The sequence below is a fragment of the Amphiprion ocellaris genome, chromosome 4 (genome assembly GCF_022539595.1).
Source record: "Amphiprion ocellaris isolate individual 3 ecotype Okinawa chromosome 4, ASM2253959v1, whole genome shotgun sequence".
Taxonomy (NCBI): domain Eukaryota; kingdom Metazoa; phylum Chordata; class Actinopteri; family Pomacentridae; genus Amphiprion; species Amphiprion ocellaris.
This window is the reverse complement of record NC_072769.1, coordinates 27,981,220-27,994,664: the sequence shown is the minus strand read 5'-3', so window position 1 is coordinate 27,994,664 and position 13,445 is coordinate 27,981,220. Positions and strand designations below refer to the sequence as shown.

The 13,445-nt window shown below is 40.5% G+C and overlaps 1 protein-coding gene across 4 annotated transcripts in view; it reads right to left on the bottom strand.

Annotated features, from left to right (window-relative positions):
• sdk1b (sidekick cell adhesion molecule 1b) overlaps positions 1–13,445 on the bottom strand; it is a 296,949-nt gene that overhangs the window by 96,282 nt on the left and 187,222 nt on the right. For all 4 annotated transcript variants that reach the window (XM_055009968.1, XM_055009969.1, XM_035943818.2 and 1 more), the window contains 3 exons: positions 11,510–11,612; positions 6,108–6,283; positions 3,198–3,281 (listed from right to left, as the gene is read on the bottom strand). In XM_055009968.1, coding sequence (XP_054865943.1) covers positions 3,198–3,281; positions 6,108–6,283; positions 11,510–11,612 — 363 coding nt within the window. The remainder of the gene's footprint in view (positions 1–3,197; positions 3,282–6,107; positions 6,284–11,509; positions 11,613–13,445) is intronic.

The following is a 13,445-nucleotide window of genomic DNA, read 5'->3' as shown; positions in this document are numbered from 1 at the left end:
ACCACCAGCTGCTAGAAAGAGGCTCAGCATTGGAAGGTTGTGGAGCTGATGCGTCCTCATGTTAGCTCTATGACCTATTTGGAGGTAAAAGCTAGCTAAGATTCAGCATGCTATAGAACTGAGTGGCTGTTGAACTGTTGAGTGGCATGTGAAACACCCTTCCTCAACACCTTTTCAACACTAGAAATGGAAAACTGCATTCACCAATTTTCTAATGTTCTGAAACAGACAAGCATGGGGTTTTGGTCACACCAGTCATTTTTCTTTTTTTTTAATTTATTTTTTATTGGGTTTATTTTTAAGGACAGAAACCTATTAGGACAACAACAATAACACTCAGCAAGTGGACGATTCATCTCATTACAAAGCTATACACATATGTATAAGTTCACCTGTATATATATAAAATAATAACAAAAAAATAATAACAGTAATGAAAAATGGGCTAATAGCATCATTGCTCTTACACACCAATTCTTGATCGGATCTGAAAATGTACTTTTAAACATTACTAATGCTATATGACATCAGGCCTAAAAGTTATCACATGGGCAAGCCATCCTGTCCAATGTTCCTCTTAATTTAAATGTTATTCTTTCCATTGTGTATATATTGTAAACCAGGTCAATCCACTCATTTATAGTTGGCATATCTTTCTTAAGCCATTTTCTAGTCAAAGTCTTTTTACATACCACGAACAGCACCCTTAACAGGTATTTATCACACTTGGCACAATTAATATGTTCTAAATCGCATAGGTACATCATCTTAAAGTCAAAAGGAAATTTCCTCTTAAAAACTGCCTCCAGGACCCCGTGAACATTTTGCCAAAATGGACCTACAGAGGGACAGTTCCAAAAAATATGGAAGTGATTTGCCACAGTTTCTCCACACAATCTCCAGCAAACAGTCTGATTGGAATATTTAATTGTCTGTCCTGGAGTGCAGAAGAAGCAAGTTACATTTTTCCAGCTGAATTCTCTCTAGGTGGGAGAACTCGTCATTAACCATTGTTGTCTACAGATTCTGTCCCACTCTTCCAGTGTTATTGTAATAGTACCCTCTGCTTCCCATCTTGTTTTAATATTTAGTGTATCATGTTCTTTTAAATTTTGAAGAGCCAAGTATAATTTAGATATTACTTTTTGATAAGGTCCATCTTTATAGGCTTTTAGGACTATCTCTAAGAAATCTATTCCTGTTTTTATCTTTTGGGATTTTTTGTAGATAAAATCCCGAATTTGTAGATATCTGAAGTGGTCTTGTTGGCGCAGATTAAAATTGTCCTTGAGGTCCTGGAAGCTCAAAATGCTGCCTTGATCTAGGAGTGTAAAATATGTGGTAAGACCATACTTAGACCAATTTCTAAACCTGATGTCAAACTTACTGGGTATAAAGGCTGGGTCGTATGCGAACCATCTAAAGATTACAGCTCTAGTTCTTAGGTGGTATCGTTTCATTATTTCGTTCCATATCCTTAAGAAGCTAATTATCCAGGGATTGTTGGGGTCTGAAAGGTGACTGGATAACGAGGGGTCTCCAATGAATGTGCTAACTGGTATTCCACTTCCCACGGAGCTTTCAATCTCTTTCCATCTGGATCTGTAGCTTGCTTTATACCAGCCAACTAGTGGTGTAATCTGGGATGCTTTGTAGTAGTCTTTAAGATATGGAAGAGCTAGTCCCCCTTTTTCCTTAGGTAGTTGTAGGATTGTGAATTTTACTCGTTTTTTTCCCTGCCCATATAAATCTCAAGATAACTTTATCCCAGTCTGAAAAGAAAAAAAAAACAAAACTGTTCTGAACCTTCTATGGGTACTGATTGGAATAAATATAAAAGTCTTTGCATGACATTCATTTTTATTGAATCAATACGTAAACTCATGTTTAGGTAGGGAATTATATTCCATCTGTTAATATCTGTTATAATATCTTTTCTTCTTCTTTTCTTCAATTTATCTTGGTGTGTCCTAAACGCATGCGCTCTGGCCAGAGGTCATTTAGTGTGACAATTGAAGTCTTTGTCATGGTGGTCCGCTACCAGCTAAACCCTCACAACGCTCTCTGATTGAACTGCACATAATCCAAGTGACGCCTCCTTAGGTTAATACAGCATTAAACAGTAAGAGACTCCACCTGGTGGTACAATCAGGTACTTTACTTAATCTACAATACATTCTCCAACATGCTTGGAGAGAATTCAGACTTCCACCACCTTTCAGAGCTTGTCTTGCCTCGGTACACCCTCCCTTCTCCATGCTACATTTCAGGCAGTGCCCCAAAAGAACTTAACAACAAGGTTCCAGATCACCAACATAACATTAAGGAAGATCCTGGATGCAGAAATGTAGTTTCTTAATGTGTAGCAGGGGAGTTCAGTTGCCAAGCATACATAGTGGATTGATTTTAATAACTTTAATGTACTTGAAGTGTGTATAATTGAGAAAAATGGAATTGAATTGGGAGTCAGTATCGGCAGGTGCTAAATAGTGGACTGATGATGTTTATTGTCGTGTGCAGTCACCACCCCAAAGACTCATTATCAGCAAAGGAAAAACTCTGAAATAGACAATCACACCGTCTTCACGCAGCAGTATGGCAGGGTTGGCGAGGTGTGAATGGAGGCAGCAATGTTAGAATTTTTCTCTAAACTTCTTGTGACTTTTTGGCAAAACCGAGGGAAACACCATATATGATTTTAAGGAGAGAGCGTCCTAATGTATGTACCCTAATGTCGATCTCTACAAATCACTATATCTTTATCTATCCCTGGTCAAGTTTCATCCAAATATAGAGCGGATTGTAGCAAAGTTGACCTTTTGGTGATGGAATTTTGCCATTTTTCATGTATTAACTTAAAAAATGCTGTACAGTGCATTTCTGCCATCTTCATCTGTTCACTCAGCTCGTCATGTGCCATGATGTATTCACTGAATCTGCATTGATTGCACTTTGCTGCATTTAGCTCCTAATGATACCTTACCACCTCAGGCAAACATGGACACTTTCCCTAACATTAGAAAGATAAACCTGACAGCAGACTTTTTCCCCTGGTTCCAATGTGGCTGCTTCAAACATGAATAAAAACTTTTACCTTTAAATATGAGGGAACCACATGATATATAACCTAATTAGCTTTAAGCATATTGAGACCTTATGCATGCATATGCTGATAGACACACATCCAGATAATGTACCTGTAGCTAGGCAGGGGATATCTACATTCCTGTCGAGATCAGCAAAGGTCTTCCTTTTGGGCTGAGCAGTCAGAGTGGGTGGTTCTGCAGAGAGAAAAATTAAAGCATTTAAGACCACTTGAAACAACATGTAAGAATGAATTACAAATACGAACAGCTAGGGGTTAAAGTACTACTAATAATAATCTCGCAAATGGAGTAAAAAAAACCTCAGGCTTCAAACAGCTGAAAAGAAAAACTTTAAAGAAGATTTGGTAGTTTGCCCTCTCCAAGTATTTATTCTTCAATAGAGACTTGGAGTGGAGAAATCGGCACAGCAGAATAAAAATGGTTTCCCCTCATGGCCCTGAGTGTCATTGCGAGGCAGAATTTCTGTGTACACGCCCGGTGAAATGACTTCCACACAGTCACAGAAAAACACATTCTCTGAGTATCCCAAGGGAAACAATCCTATTTTTTAAGCTACTCCATTTCTGTGCCAATAACAGCTCCTTCTAAACATCTTCACCAGTGTTGCTCTAAATGGTGACAGCAGCTATGAGGAAAAAAAAAACTCTCCTGATTTGAATGTGAATATATGCCTTCTGGTGTGTTATTGTAATGCTTCATATTAAAAAAATATGACCTGCTGCTGCATATGCTCCATTTCTTTCAAAAAGCATTTGTTGATATTTAGTCAGAGATGTTGACACAGCAAATCTAGAGAGTACGAAAGGGAGGCAGGAAGTCTAATTCATTTTCAGTCTGGCATCTCTGGAAAAGTGTCTCCACACAGTAGTGGCACCTGCCCACTGAAAAACAACTTTAATGAAAATAAAGTGCCCAGTGTATGAGCAAAATAATGGACGTTTATTTTGTCTACTGCAAAGATGCAATTCTAAGTGAACAAAGAGAAGGATTTTTTTCTTACATTTTTTTCTGGGGCTCCATACTTGTACAGCAGCAACACAAACTTTTGACACTGCTGTCATTTTAAGGCTGTTGTACTTGAAAGAACAATCACCTTCTCCCAGTGATTTTTTTGTTGTTGTTGTTGTTGTTTTGTTATTTTCATTCCTTCACGCGTTGCTGGAGTAAACTGAAGAGGCAAATAAAAAAGAGAAGACAAACTGCAAGTCTGATCGAGCCGTATGTGTGTACGGACAGCTACACTGTAAAGTCCCATGTTGGCGCTTGGTTCATTCTACTTGACTACGCTACTTCTAAGTTTCTTTACTGGTAACTTTTAAACCCACACACACATGCATCTCCTATCTTTATTGTACACGGCGCAATTTGGCATGATTTTTGACAAGAGAGCAAGCAAGGCACACAGTGAGGAGAGAACAAGGAAACAAGAGGTGAGTAACAGCCATGTGGTATGACACTGATAACGCAAACGCATTAATCCCTTTTCAGCCAGGTGAGTGCAAGAACCTAGATGACGAAACACAACAAAACAACGTGTGTTTGGGTGGCTGGCTTTGGGCATTGGGTTTTTTTTGTAGATTCCCTGCTGCCTGCCTGCAAAACAAAGATGGAGAACAACAACAGATATATTGTTATTTGCACCAGCAGTCGCCTGTACAGTACACAACACCAGGATGCAGTGTCATGCATATTCCGATTAGTGGATCGGGGCAGAAAAGAAATGAAATTGAATAATGAATACCTTTGAGGCTGTCTCCTTTCACACAGAGACATACACTATTCTGTTTAGGAATCCCTTTTATTGCATGAAGGTCTGTTGAGCCCATAGCAGAAAAAGAGGATCAGCACCAATGTATTCATCAGTCTCTACTCTGATACATATGAATGCGTTCAGACTTTGTCCCTGCTGGACAAAACCTTAACAGTCCTGCTGGCCTAATGAAGGAAGATAACGCAGAAAGCCAGATTGCGGGGTAAAGAAAGAGGCAGGCAGTGAGTACAAAAATTGGTGGTAGATAGTGAGGGGGCACAGAGAGAAGAGAATGAGTAGGGTATAAATATTCAGGCAGGTCTTTTCTGACTAGTGAGTATTCTGTAGGCGTGGGTAGTTCACTCTCTCTGCTTAGGTGCTCCTTCGCTCCGACAATCACAGCAGATCAAAAAGACGCTGACAAACTGGGGAAGAAAAGTTTCGCTTCAGCGATCACATGCTCCTTGCTTGCGTGTACATTGTTTTCTATTTACGCACACAAATCAAGGACAGGAGTGGATTGTGACGAGAGAGAGCTTTTGTTTGAGTGCTTTCAGTGTTCTCTTATTGACTGCCGACTCCAGGGAACAAAACTAATTTAGCTCACAGGCAAACAGGTCTGTGTGTTGGTGGTACACGCATGCATGTATCCCACGAGCAAACATGCATGTGTTTGCGTGTACATTAACGCAGCAGCTGTTTGTGACTACAATGGACATGGTATTTGTGAGCTTGAACAGCAGATTTAGCTCCAGTAGTCCTGTAGTTGACAGTCACTGCCTGGGGTGTTTACAGTCACGCTTCCAGGAGAAAAGTAAGAATAAATGGAGGAATAAACATGATGAAACATTGCCTAGAGCAAAAAATGTACAAGGAAGACAAGTGCGACAGTAAAACAGAAATTAATCACATGTTGAAAGCATTAGTGGGTCTAACCAGGAGAATCATGTATAATTACATTAGGCTGTGTGCGACAACAAGTATTACTCATGTTGTGAGGACATAAATGTATTACAATAGTGTGGGGATCTGTTTCCCTTTAGGAGACAAAAAATCCCTGAATGTAAATCATTCGATTTTAGTACGCAGACTTGATTTAAGGTTCGACTTGGGTTGAGGTTAGGTAAGAAGTAGTGATGGTTCGGGTTATGATACGTCACTGGGAAATTAATTTAAATCAATATAATGTCATGTGAAGTGATGGAAACCCGACTGTGTGTGTTCGATGGAGTGACAGCTTTTTTTCTTACCCATTACAGTGAGATGTGCCCTCGCTTCGACAGGTTTGACAGTGCTGTTGCCTAGCGACGCTTCACAAACATATAACCCAGCGTCAGAAGAGGTGGCGGCAGGAATAACGAGGCGACGCCCACTGGACAGCCGACGCCCTTCACGTCTCCACGACATGACAAGGCCATCCACTGGTCTGAAAGGAGAGGAGAGAAAGAGTAGTAAGAATGAGGAAAATTGGGAGAAAAAAAAGGAAAAACGAGGACAGAAGGCAATTATAACATATTAAATCCATCAGTTTATTTGTCAATGAGGCAGGAAATGAATGATGACAGTCTGTATATCTGAGCAGTCAGCTCTACTCAGCATGAAGGAGGTTTAGTCAGTTACTCTAAATGTTGGGAAAGGAAATGGGTTTTCGTGTGAAATGAAATTTTGTTTTGGATAAACAACATCAAAACACCATTCTTTTGTGAGTCTGTGTGTGTATTTGTGTAAGATGCCATTAACACAGCGCTGTAGCTATTTATTATAGGGCTGCTCTGTTAGTTTTGGTGCATTTTCATGCAAAAATTTAATTCCTGCCTGCATTAAGGTTTGCAGCTGACGAGGACAAAAGCTAACTATGTAATCAGCAGCTGGAACTGTCATCCAGATGTTTTTTGTCAAGGACTGCTAAAAGTCGTAGTTCAGTCAGCGGATTTGTCTGCTAACAGAAAAGCTATGAACAGAAATCAAATTGTAGTGATACAAATATGAATATTCATTATCGAAAACAACATTACAAAACCTAATTAAACAATCAAGACAAAGCAGCTGTCTATTACCTTTACTACATTATTTTTATATAATATGTATATTATACTATTACAGTAGGAGGAGTGGTGACTTCAAAGCACTGTATTACAAGAACTGTAATTCTAAGACATGTGGAAGAGAAAGACAAGCTGGTAAGTCAACCATGTTCAGATGGACAGGGTGATGGAAGGCCATACAGAAGTAGTTGAAAATTTGAATTTCAAGCCTACTATGTGATATACACTAATCAGGCATAACATTATGACCACCTGCCTAATATTGTATTGGTCCTCCTTTTGCTGCCTAAACAGCAGTGACCCGTCGAGACTCCACTAGACCCCTGAAGGTGTGCTGTAGTATCAGGCATCAAGATGTTAGCAGCAGATCCTTTAAGTCCTAGAAGTTGTGAGGTGGGGCCTCCATGGATAGGTCTTGTTTGTCCAGCACATCCCACAGATACTCCATTGGATTGAGATCTGAGGAATTTGGAGGCCAAGTCAACACCTCAAACTGGTTGTGGTGCTCGTCAAACCATTACTGAACCCTTTTTGTTTCGTGGCACGGCGCATTGTCCTGCTCAAAGAGGATACAGCCATCAGGGAATACCCGTTCATGAAAGGGTGTACATGGTCTGAAACAATGCTTAGGCAGGTGGTACATGTCAAAGTAATATCCACATGGATGGCAGGACCCAAGGTTTCCCAGCACAACATTGCCCAAAGCATCACACTGCCTCCGCCAGCTTGCCTTCGTACCATAATGCATCCTGTTGCCATGTGTTCCCCAGGCAAGCAAGGCACCCGGCCATTCACGTGATATAACAGAAAACGTGATTCGTCAGACCAGGCCACCTTCTTCCATTGCTCCGTGGTCCAGGTCTGATGTCCACTGTTAGTGTTTTCGGCGGTGCACAGGGGCAGCATAAGCTCTCTGACTGGTCTGCAGCTATGCAGCCCCATACGCACCACACTGTGATGCTCTGTGTATTCTGACACCTTTCTATCAGAACCAGCATTAACTTCTTTAGCAATCTGAGCAACAGTAGCTGGTCTGTTGGATCCGTTCACACAGTCCAGCCTTCGTTCCCTATGTGCATCAATGAGCTTTGGCTACCCATGACCCTGTCGCAGGTTCATCACTATTCTTTGGACCAATTTGGATAGATACTGACCACTGCAGACCGGGAACAACCGATAAGAGCTGTAGTTTTGGAGAATGTTCTGATCCTGTTGTCTCGCCATCATAGTTTGGTCCTTGTCACCGTGCTCAAATCCTTACGCTTGCCCATTTTTCTAACATCAATCTGGAGGGCAAAATGTTCACTTGCTGCCTAATATATCCAACCCACTAACAGGAGCCATGATGAAGAGATAATCAGTGTTATTCACTTCACCTGTCAGTGGTCACATAATGCTCTGCCTCATCGATGTAGTTTCTGTCATACAATAGGTCCTTTTAGATGTAAATCGCTCAGATTAGTGAAAAGGTTAGGTTAGTGAAATTACATGTCAGAAGTCATATAAAACCTAAAGTCGTTAGTGTCGAGGCTCCATTTCATATTCAGCCTAACTGTATCTAATATACCGTCAGACAAAAAAATCACTAAAAAAAAAGTCACTAAACTTAGTACTTGGTGAAAATGTCAAATATTTAACATTTGCTTACTCTGAGGATGCTGTCCACAATGTAGAGTGAAAAGTAGATTTTGAAGTCCTTAATATTAGACACCACCGGCACTACTTGTTTTCAATCAGGATTCTGATTATTTCAGCACTCTACCAGGACTGCACTGGTGCATATAACTCATTGATGATTAATGGATGTGGAGAGCAGATGCTTTTAGAGTTCATTGCTGCATTTGATTCTACTGATTAAATTCCCATTTCTGCCAAACTTAGTATAGTTTCTCTCTTTCAGTTTTTTGCCAGGCACAGAATTATCTATCTGGAGTGAGAATTTTATACATTTTAGTGGGTGTGTATCTCATAGCAGAATCACAATTGCTAAAAAAATAAATAAAAATACAGGAGACTTCGAGCTAATTCCTCTCAAGATTAAGAGGAGGTCAAAAGACCAAAGTAGTTGGCGTTAAATTAAAATAAGAACATGTTTCTAATAGTTTGTATGGTGACGATGGTTTTAAAACACATACTGTCGGTTTATTCAAATTCTGAGCTATAGTCACTTGTTTTTTTCATACCTTGAGCACCCACTGGTCAAGTGCAGGTGAGGAACTAAATGTTCGTGAAACTCATTACAGAATGTTGAGTACGCGGAGACCAAAGTTTCACCTGTTGAGTCGAGACAACTCACACTGAAAATCCTGATTGAAGCAGTACCAGTGTTAGTGTTTGTTTTTGTCAACTGCTGCTGGAGCCTTGCAAAAAAACATGCCTCTGAGCACATCTACCAAACAGCTGAATTCGAACAGTCCCTTCCCTGTTTATTCTAGAAAGCAACTAGTAGTTCTCTGAGATGTTTTTCCCAAACTCTGGCATCAGAATAAAAAAAAACTTGAATGTAAACAGTGGACATTGGCGAGTATGGTAGAGGTTACACATAGCTAAATATATATCGTACTCATGCCTGTATGTAAAACATTCTGGAAATAGTCCTATAAACAGCTGGAAGCAACAAGGTAAACTTCCATTCCTGTCAACCTTTCGTCAAAACAAACCCAGATTACATTTATTGGTGAGTCTCATTAATCTGAGCTGGTAAAGATGTAGTAAAGTAAATTTTTTTAATGAACATTTCAATTTGTAACTGATGTGAAATTTTAGAACAAAGTAAAAATGGATTTTGCTCTGTGTTTTTGGACCAACCTTGGTGCTGAAAGGTGGAAACAGTCTTCCCTAAATTGCTTCAGGAACCTCGCTTCTGCATGCCTATCCATTAATGTGATGATATGCAGTTCAGACTCGTGCTGTGACAAAGGTAATAAGGAGATTCTACTACAACCAACCTAATAAGATTACTACTTTATTGGAAAACAACTAGGGTGCTCAGTTAGATATGAAACTGACACAACTAGATGCAGTCACAGTACCTCAAAGGAGAGCATGTTAAAGTTAATACATGAACACAACCAGGTCACGTGCAAACACACTGCATTGTTTGACATAAAGCACATATAAATGAGTGGTTGCTTGCTTTTGTGCTCATATGAGACACAGAGGGAGGCTGGACAGGGACAAGTATGAAATCATTAGAGGTTTGGCATGTATTGAACCAAAGGAGGTTGCTGTCGCACTGAAGAAGTCAATCAGACTGGACAGCACCTCCTTCACCTTGTATATACTAGCATACAGTCATGGAAAAAATTATTAGACCTCCCTAGTTTTCTTCAATTTCTTCTTCATTTTAATGCCTTGTACCACTAAAGGTACATTTATTTGGACAAATATAATGATAACAACAAAAATAGCTCATAAAAGTTTAATTTCAGAGCTCATCTAGCCATTTTCCATGGTTTTCTTGATAATAACCAAAATCACTTAAGTTCTTACATCAGTGGCATACATGACATTGTACTGCCAAAAACTGTGTTTTTAGGCATTCCATGTTTTCTTTTCTGTCTGTTTTAGTCACATGATCCACACAGGAGTTAGTATTTGCTTGCGTAAATGGTTGTTTTTGATGACTGCAGCCATGCATCTTGGCTGCTCTCCACCAGCTTCTGACATTGTCCTGCTGTCACAGCAGCCCATTCCTGTTGCACAAATTCTAACTGATTTGCTTTGTTTTTGGATTTGTGATTCTCCATTTTATGTTGATGATTTTTCACAGGTTGTGAACTGGATTTAGATCTGGTGATTGAGCAGCCAAGGCATGGTTCCAATGTTCTGGTTCTCCATCCAGGCTTTAACTGACCTTGCTGTGTGGTAAGGGGCATTGTCTTGTTGGAAAATCTAGTCGTTGTGTGTGTGTGTGTGTGTGTGTGTGTGTGTGTGTGTGTGTGTGTGTGTGTGTGTGTGTGTGTGTGTGCGCGCGTGCTTATTTGCATTACTCACTGTAATGCACACACTGATCAACCACAATATTAAAACCACCTGCCTCAACCAAAACAGCTTTAGCTTTGAGGAGACAGGACTCTAAATGTATCCTGAGGTGTCTGGTAGTGAGAGGCAGCGTGTCTTGGAGATGTTGGTGGTGGTTCTGGCACCATGTTTAGGGGGTTGCACGGTCAAAGTAACCAGATCTCAAGATTTCCCTGCAGAACATTGCATTATAACAAGATAATCTCTTTACACAGTCACACTGTGGGGACAAAAAGTAAATATTCATGAGGAAAGTATCACTAAATTATAATATGAAGTTGGTTTAAGGTTAGGATGGGAGTGAGGGCAGTAGTGGTTGTGGCTACGGTTTGGGTAATGCTCCAGGAAATTAACTTCAGTCAATGCAATGTCCTCTGAAGTGATGTAAGCACGACGAAGTGTGTGTGTAATGTGTGTGTGTGTGTGTGTTCCAGTGTGTCTAATACTACGGGCAAAGACTTGCTGAGCAACGAGTTTATGTGGTTTCCTCTAATTGCCCTGAAAGAAAACAGCACTGTCTAGCAAGAAAGGAATTGTTCACCCTTGTGTGAGTGTGTTTCTGCACATACATAGAAGAAATTTACCTGGCATTAGCAACGCACTCCAGCGTAGCCTCACTCCCCGTCACCACCGTTGTGTCTTTGGGTCCGATCACTATTGCGGCAGCCACCAGCTCCGACTCAGGATCTACAACACAGAGAGGTAATATGAGAGGCAGTTTAGCTCATAAATCATGCTCTCTCTCTCACACAGCAGCATAATCTCGAACAGGGATTCTGATTCTCCCACACACTGCTGTACTCTTTTACACATGCACAATCATGCCACCCTGTGCTCAACATGGTACTTCCAACGCACACAATTATACAGGCGCCATCAACAGTAGAGGGAAGCCAGGATGAATATACCTTCATTGTAAGTTCAAACTGGTCATTAACTAAGCTAAATTTCCAGCTGTCTGGCTCTGAGGCATTAAGGTGCTTCGTTGACCGTCTTGCAGTTTGAGCAGTTCTACAATCAAATTTCATACATGGGTGCTGTCTAAAGATCCATTAAAATTTGTGGGCTCACTTTGATTATAACGGAGTAGTGTTTCTCATGTTCTGGCTAAGTAGCTAAGTAATAATAGACAGACCGTGTTGTCTACACTTTTCCAGCTATTAACAAGTGTAAATGTGTTTTGTCTCCTGATTTCTGGAACAAACAAGCATCTTGTTTGAAGAAAAGAACTGGAATGGTATGTTCTCCCTGTGCCTGCGTGGGTGCTCCGGCAGATATGCATGCTGCTTTAATTGGTAATTCTAAATTGGCTGTAGGTGTGAGTGTGAGCACGCATTGTTGTCTGTCTCTTTGGCGAACTGTCCAGTCAGTGAGGGTAGAATTCAGGGTTCCCATATGTTTTGACTGAGCAGAAAGCGTGATTAAATCATATCTAATTTACAAGAACCAGGCAAATATACAGTGCCTCCCCAGCTTTACAAACACAAATATTCTTGATATGAAACAATGGTAATATGAAACAATAATAACAGTGAGTGTATGAGAGTGTGCGATTGAGAAGAGACGGGAATGAATAAGAGCTTGAGGAAAAACTCCTAGATTTTTTCTGCTACTTCTAATCTGCTGTTATCTCTAATCGCAAACATATTTTCAATCTTACACACACACAAACACTGTAAGTCTTTCTGAACAATCTAAACAATCTAATTGTTTGTGTCTGACACATCCTACCAGTACCGGGTATAATGATGTATTGGAGATAGTATGGTGGTGTGTGTGACTTACAATGATAGCGTACAGCATGTGAAGAATGATTTATGGTTTAAAAGGTGAGTGGGAGAGTATGGCGGTGTACGGGCAAGATTGTGATTGTGTGTACGCGAGTATGATTTATGGCTTGAATGGTCTCTCAGAAAAAACAGGACACACCGTTATCAGTTTGAAAAGTACAAAATTTGCTCGGAAAAATAGTACAAAAACTGTAGAATAGGCCACTAAAAAGTATTTCATGGACTGTTGTTGCAACGTGTGTGTGTGTGTGTGTGTGTGTGTGTGCAACTGTACGAACATCACTGGGTTTCCCCATGTATAGACTCCACGAACGATGAATATGTAGATTTCCAATAAGGGAGGAGTAGCGAGTACAAATTAACGAGCTAGTTCTGATAGGGGTTGGTGTGGAAGGAAGGAGGGTGAGGAGGCAAGGGAAGGGGAAGCAGCTTTGATCTCCTCTTTGAAGGGAAGGAGGAAAAGGTGGTAATTGAGTCTCTGCTCTTTATTTCTCCATCACATTCTTCCTCCTTCCTCTTCTTTTAATCGGAGAGAAAGCGATGAAAAGTCACATCCCACTGTCACATGGATGTGTAATAAGACATGTTGGTACCGGGAGACAGACAAGAGATAGAACGCGTGTGCACGCACGCACGCACGCACGCACGCACACACACACACACACACACACACACACACACACACACATATAAAACTGTCTTGAGACTCTCTCTCCAACTCGGGGTAGAG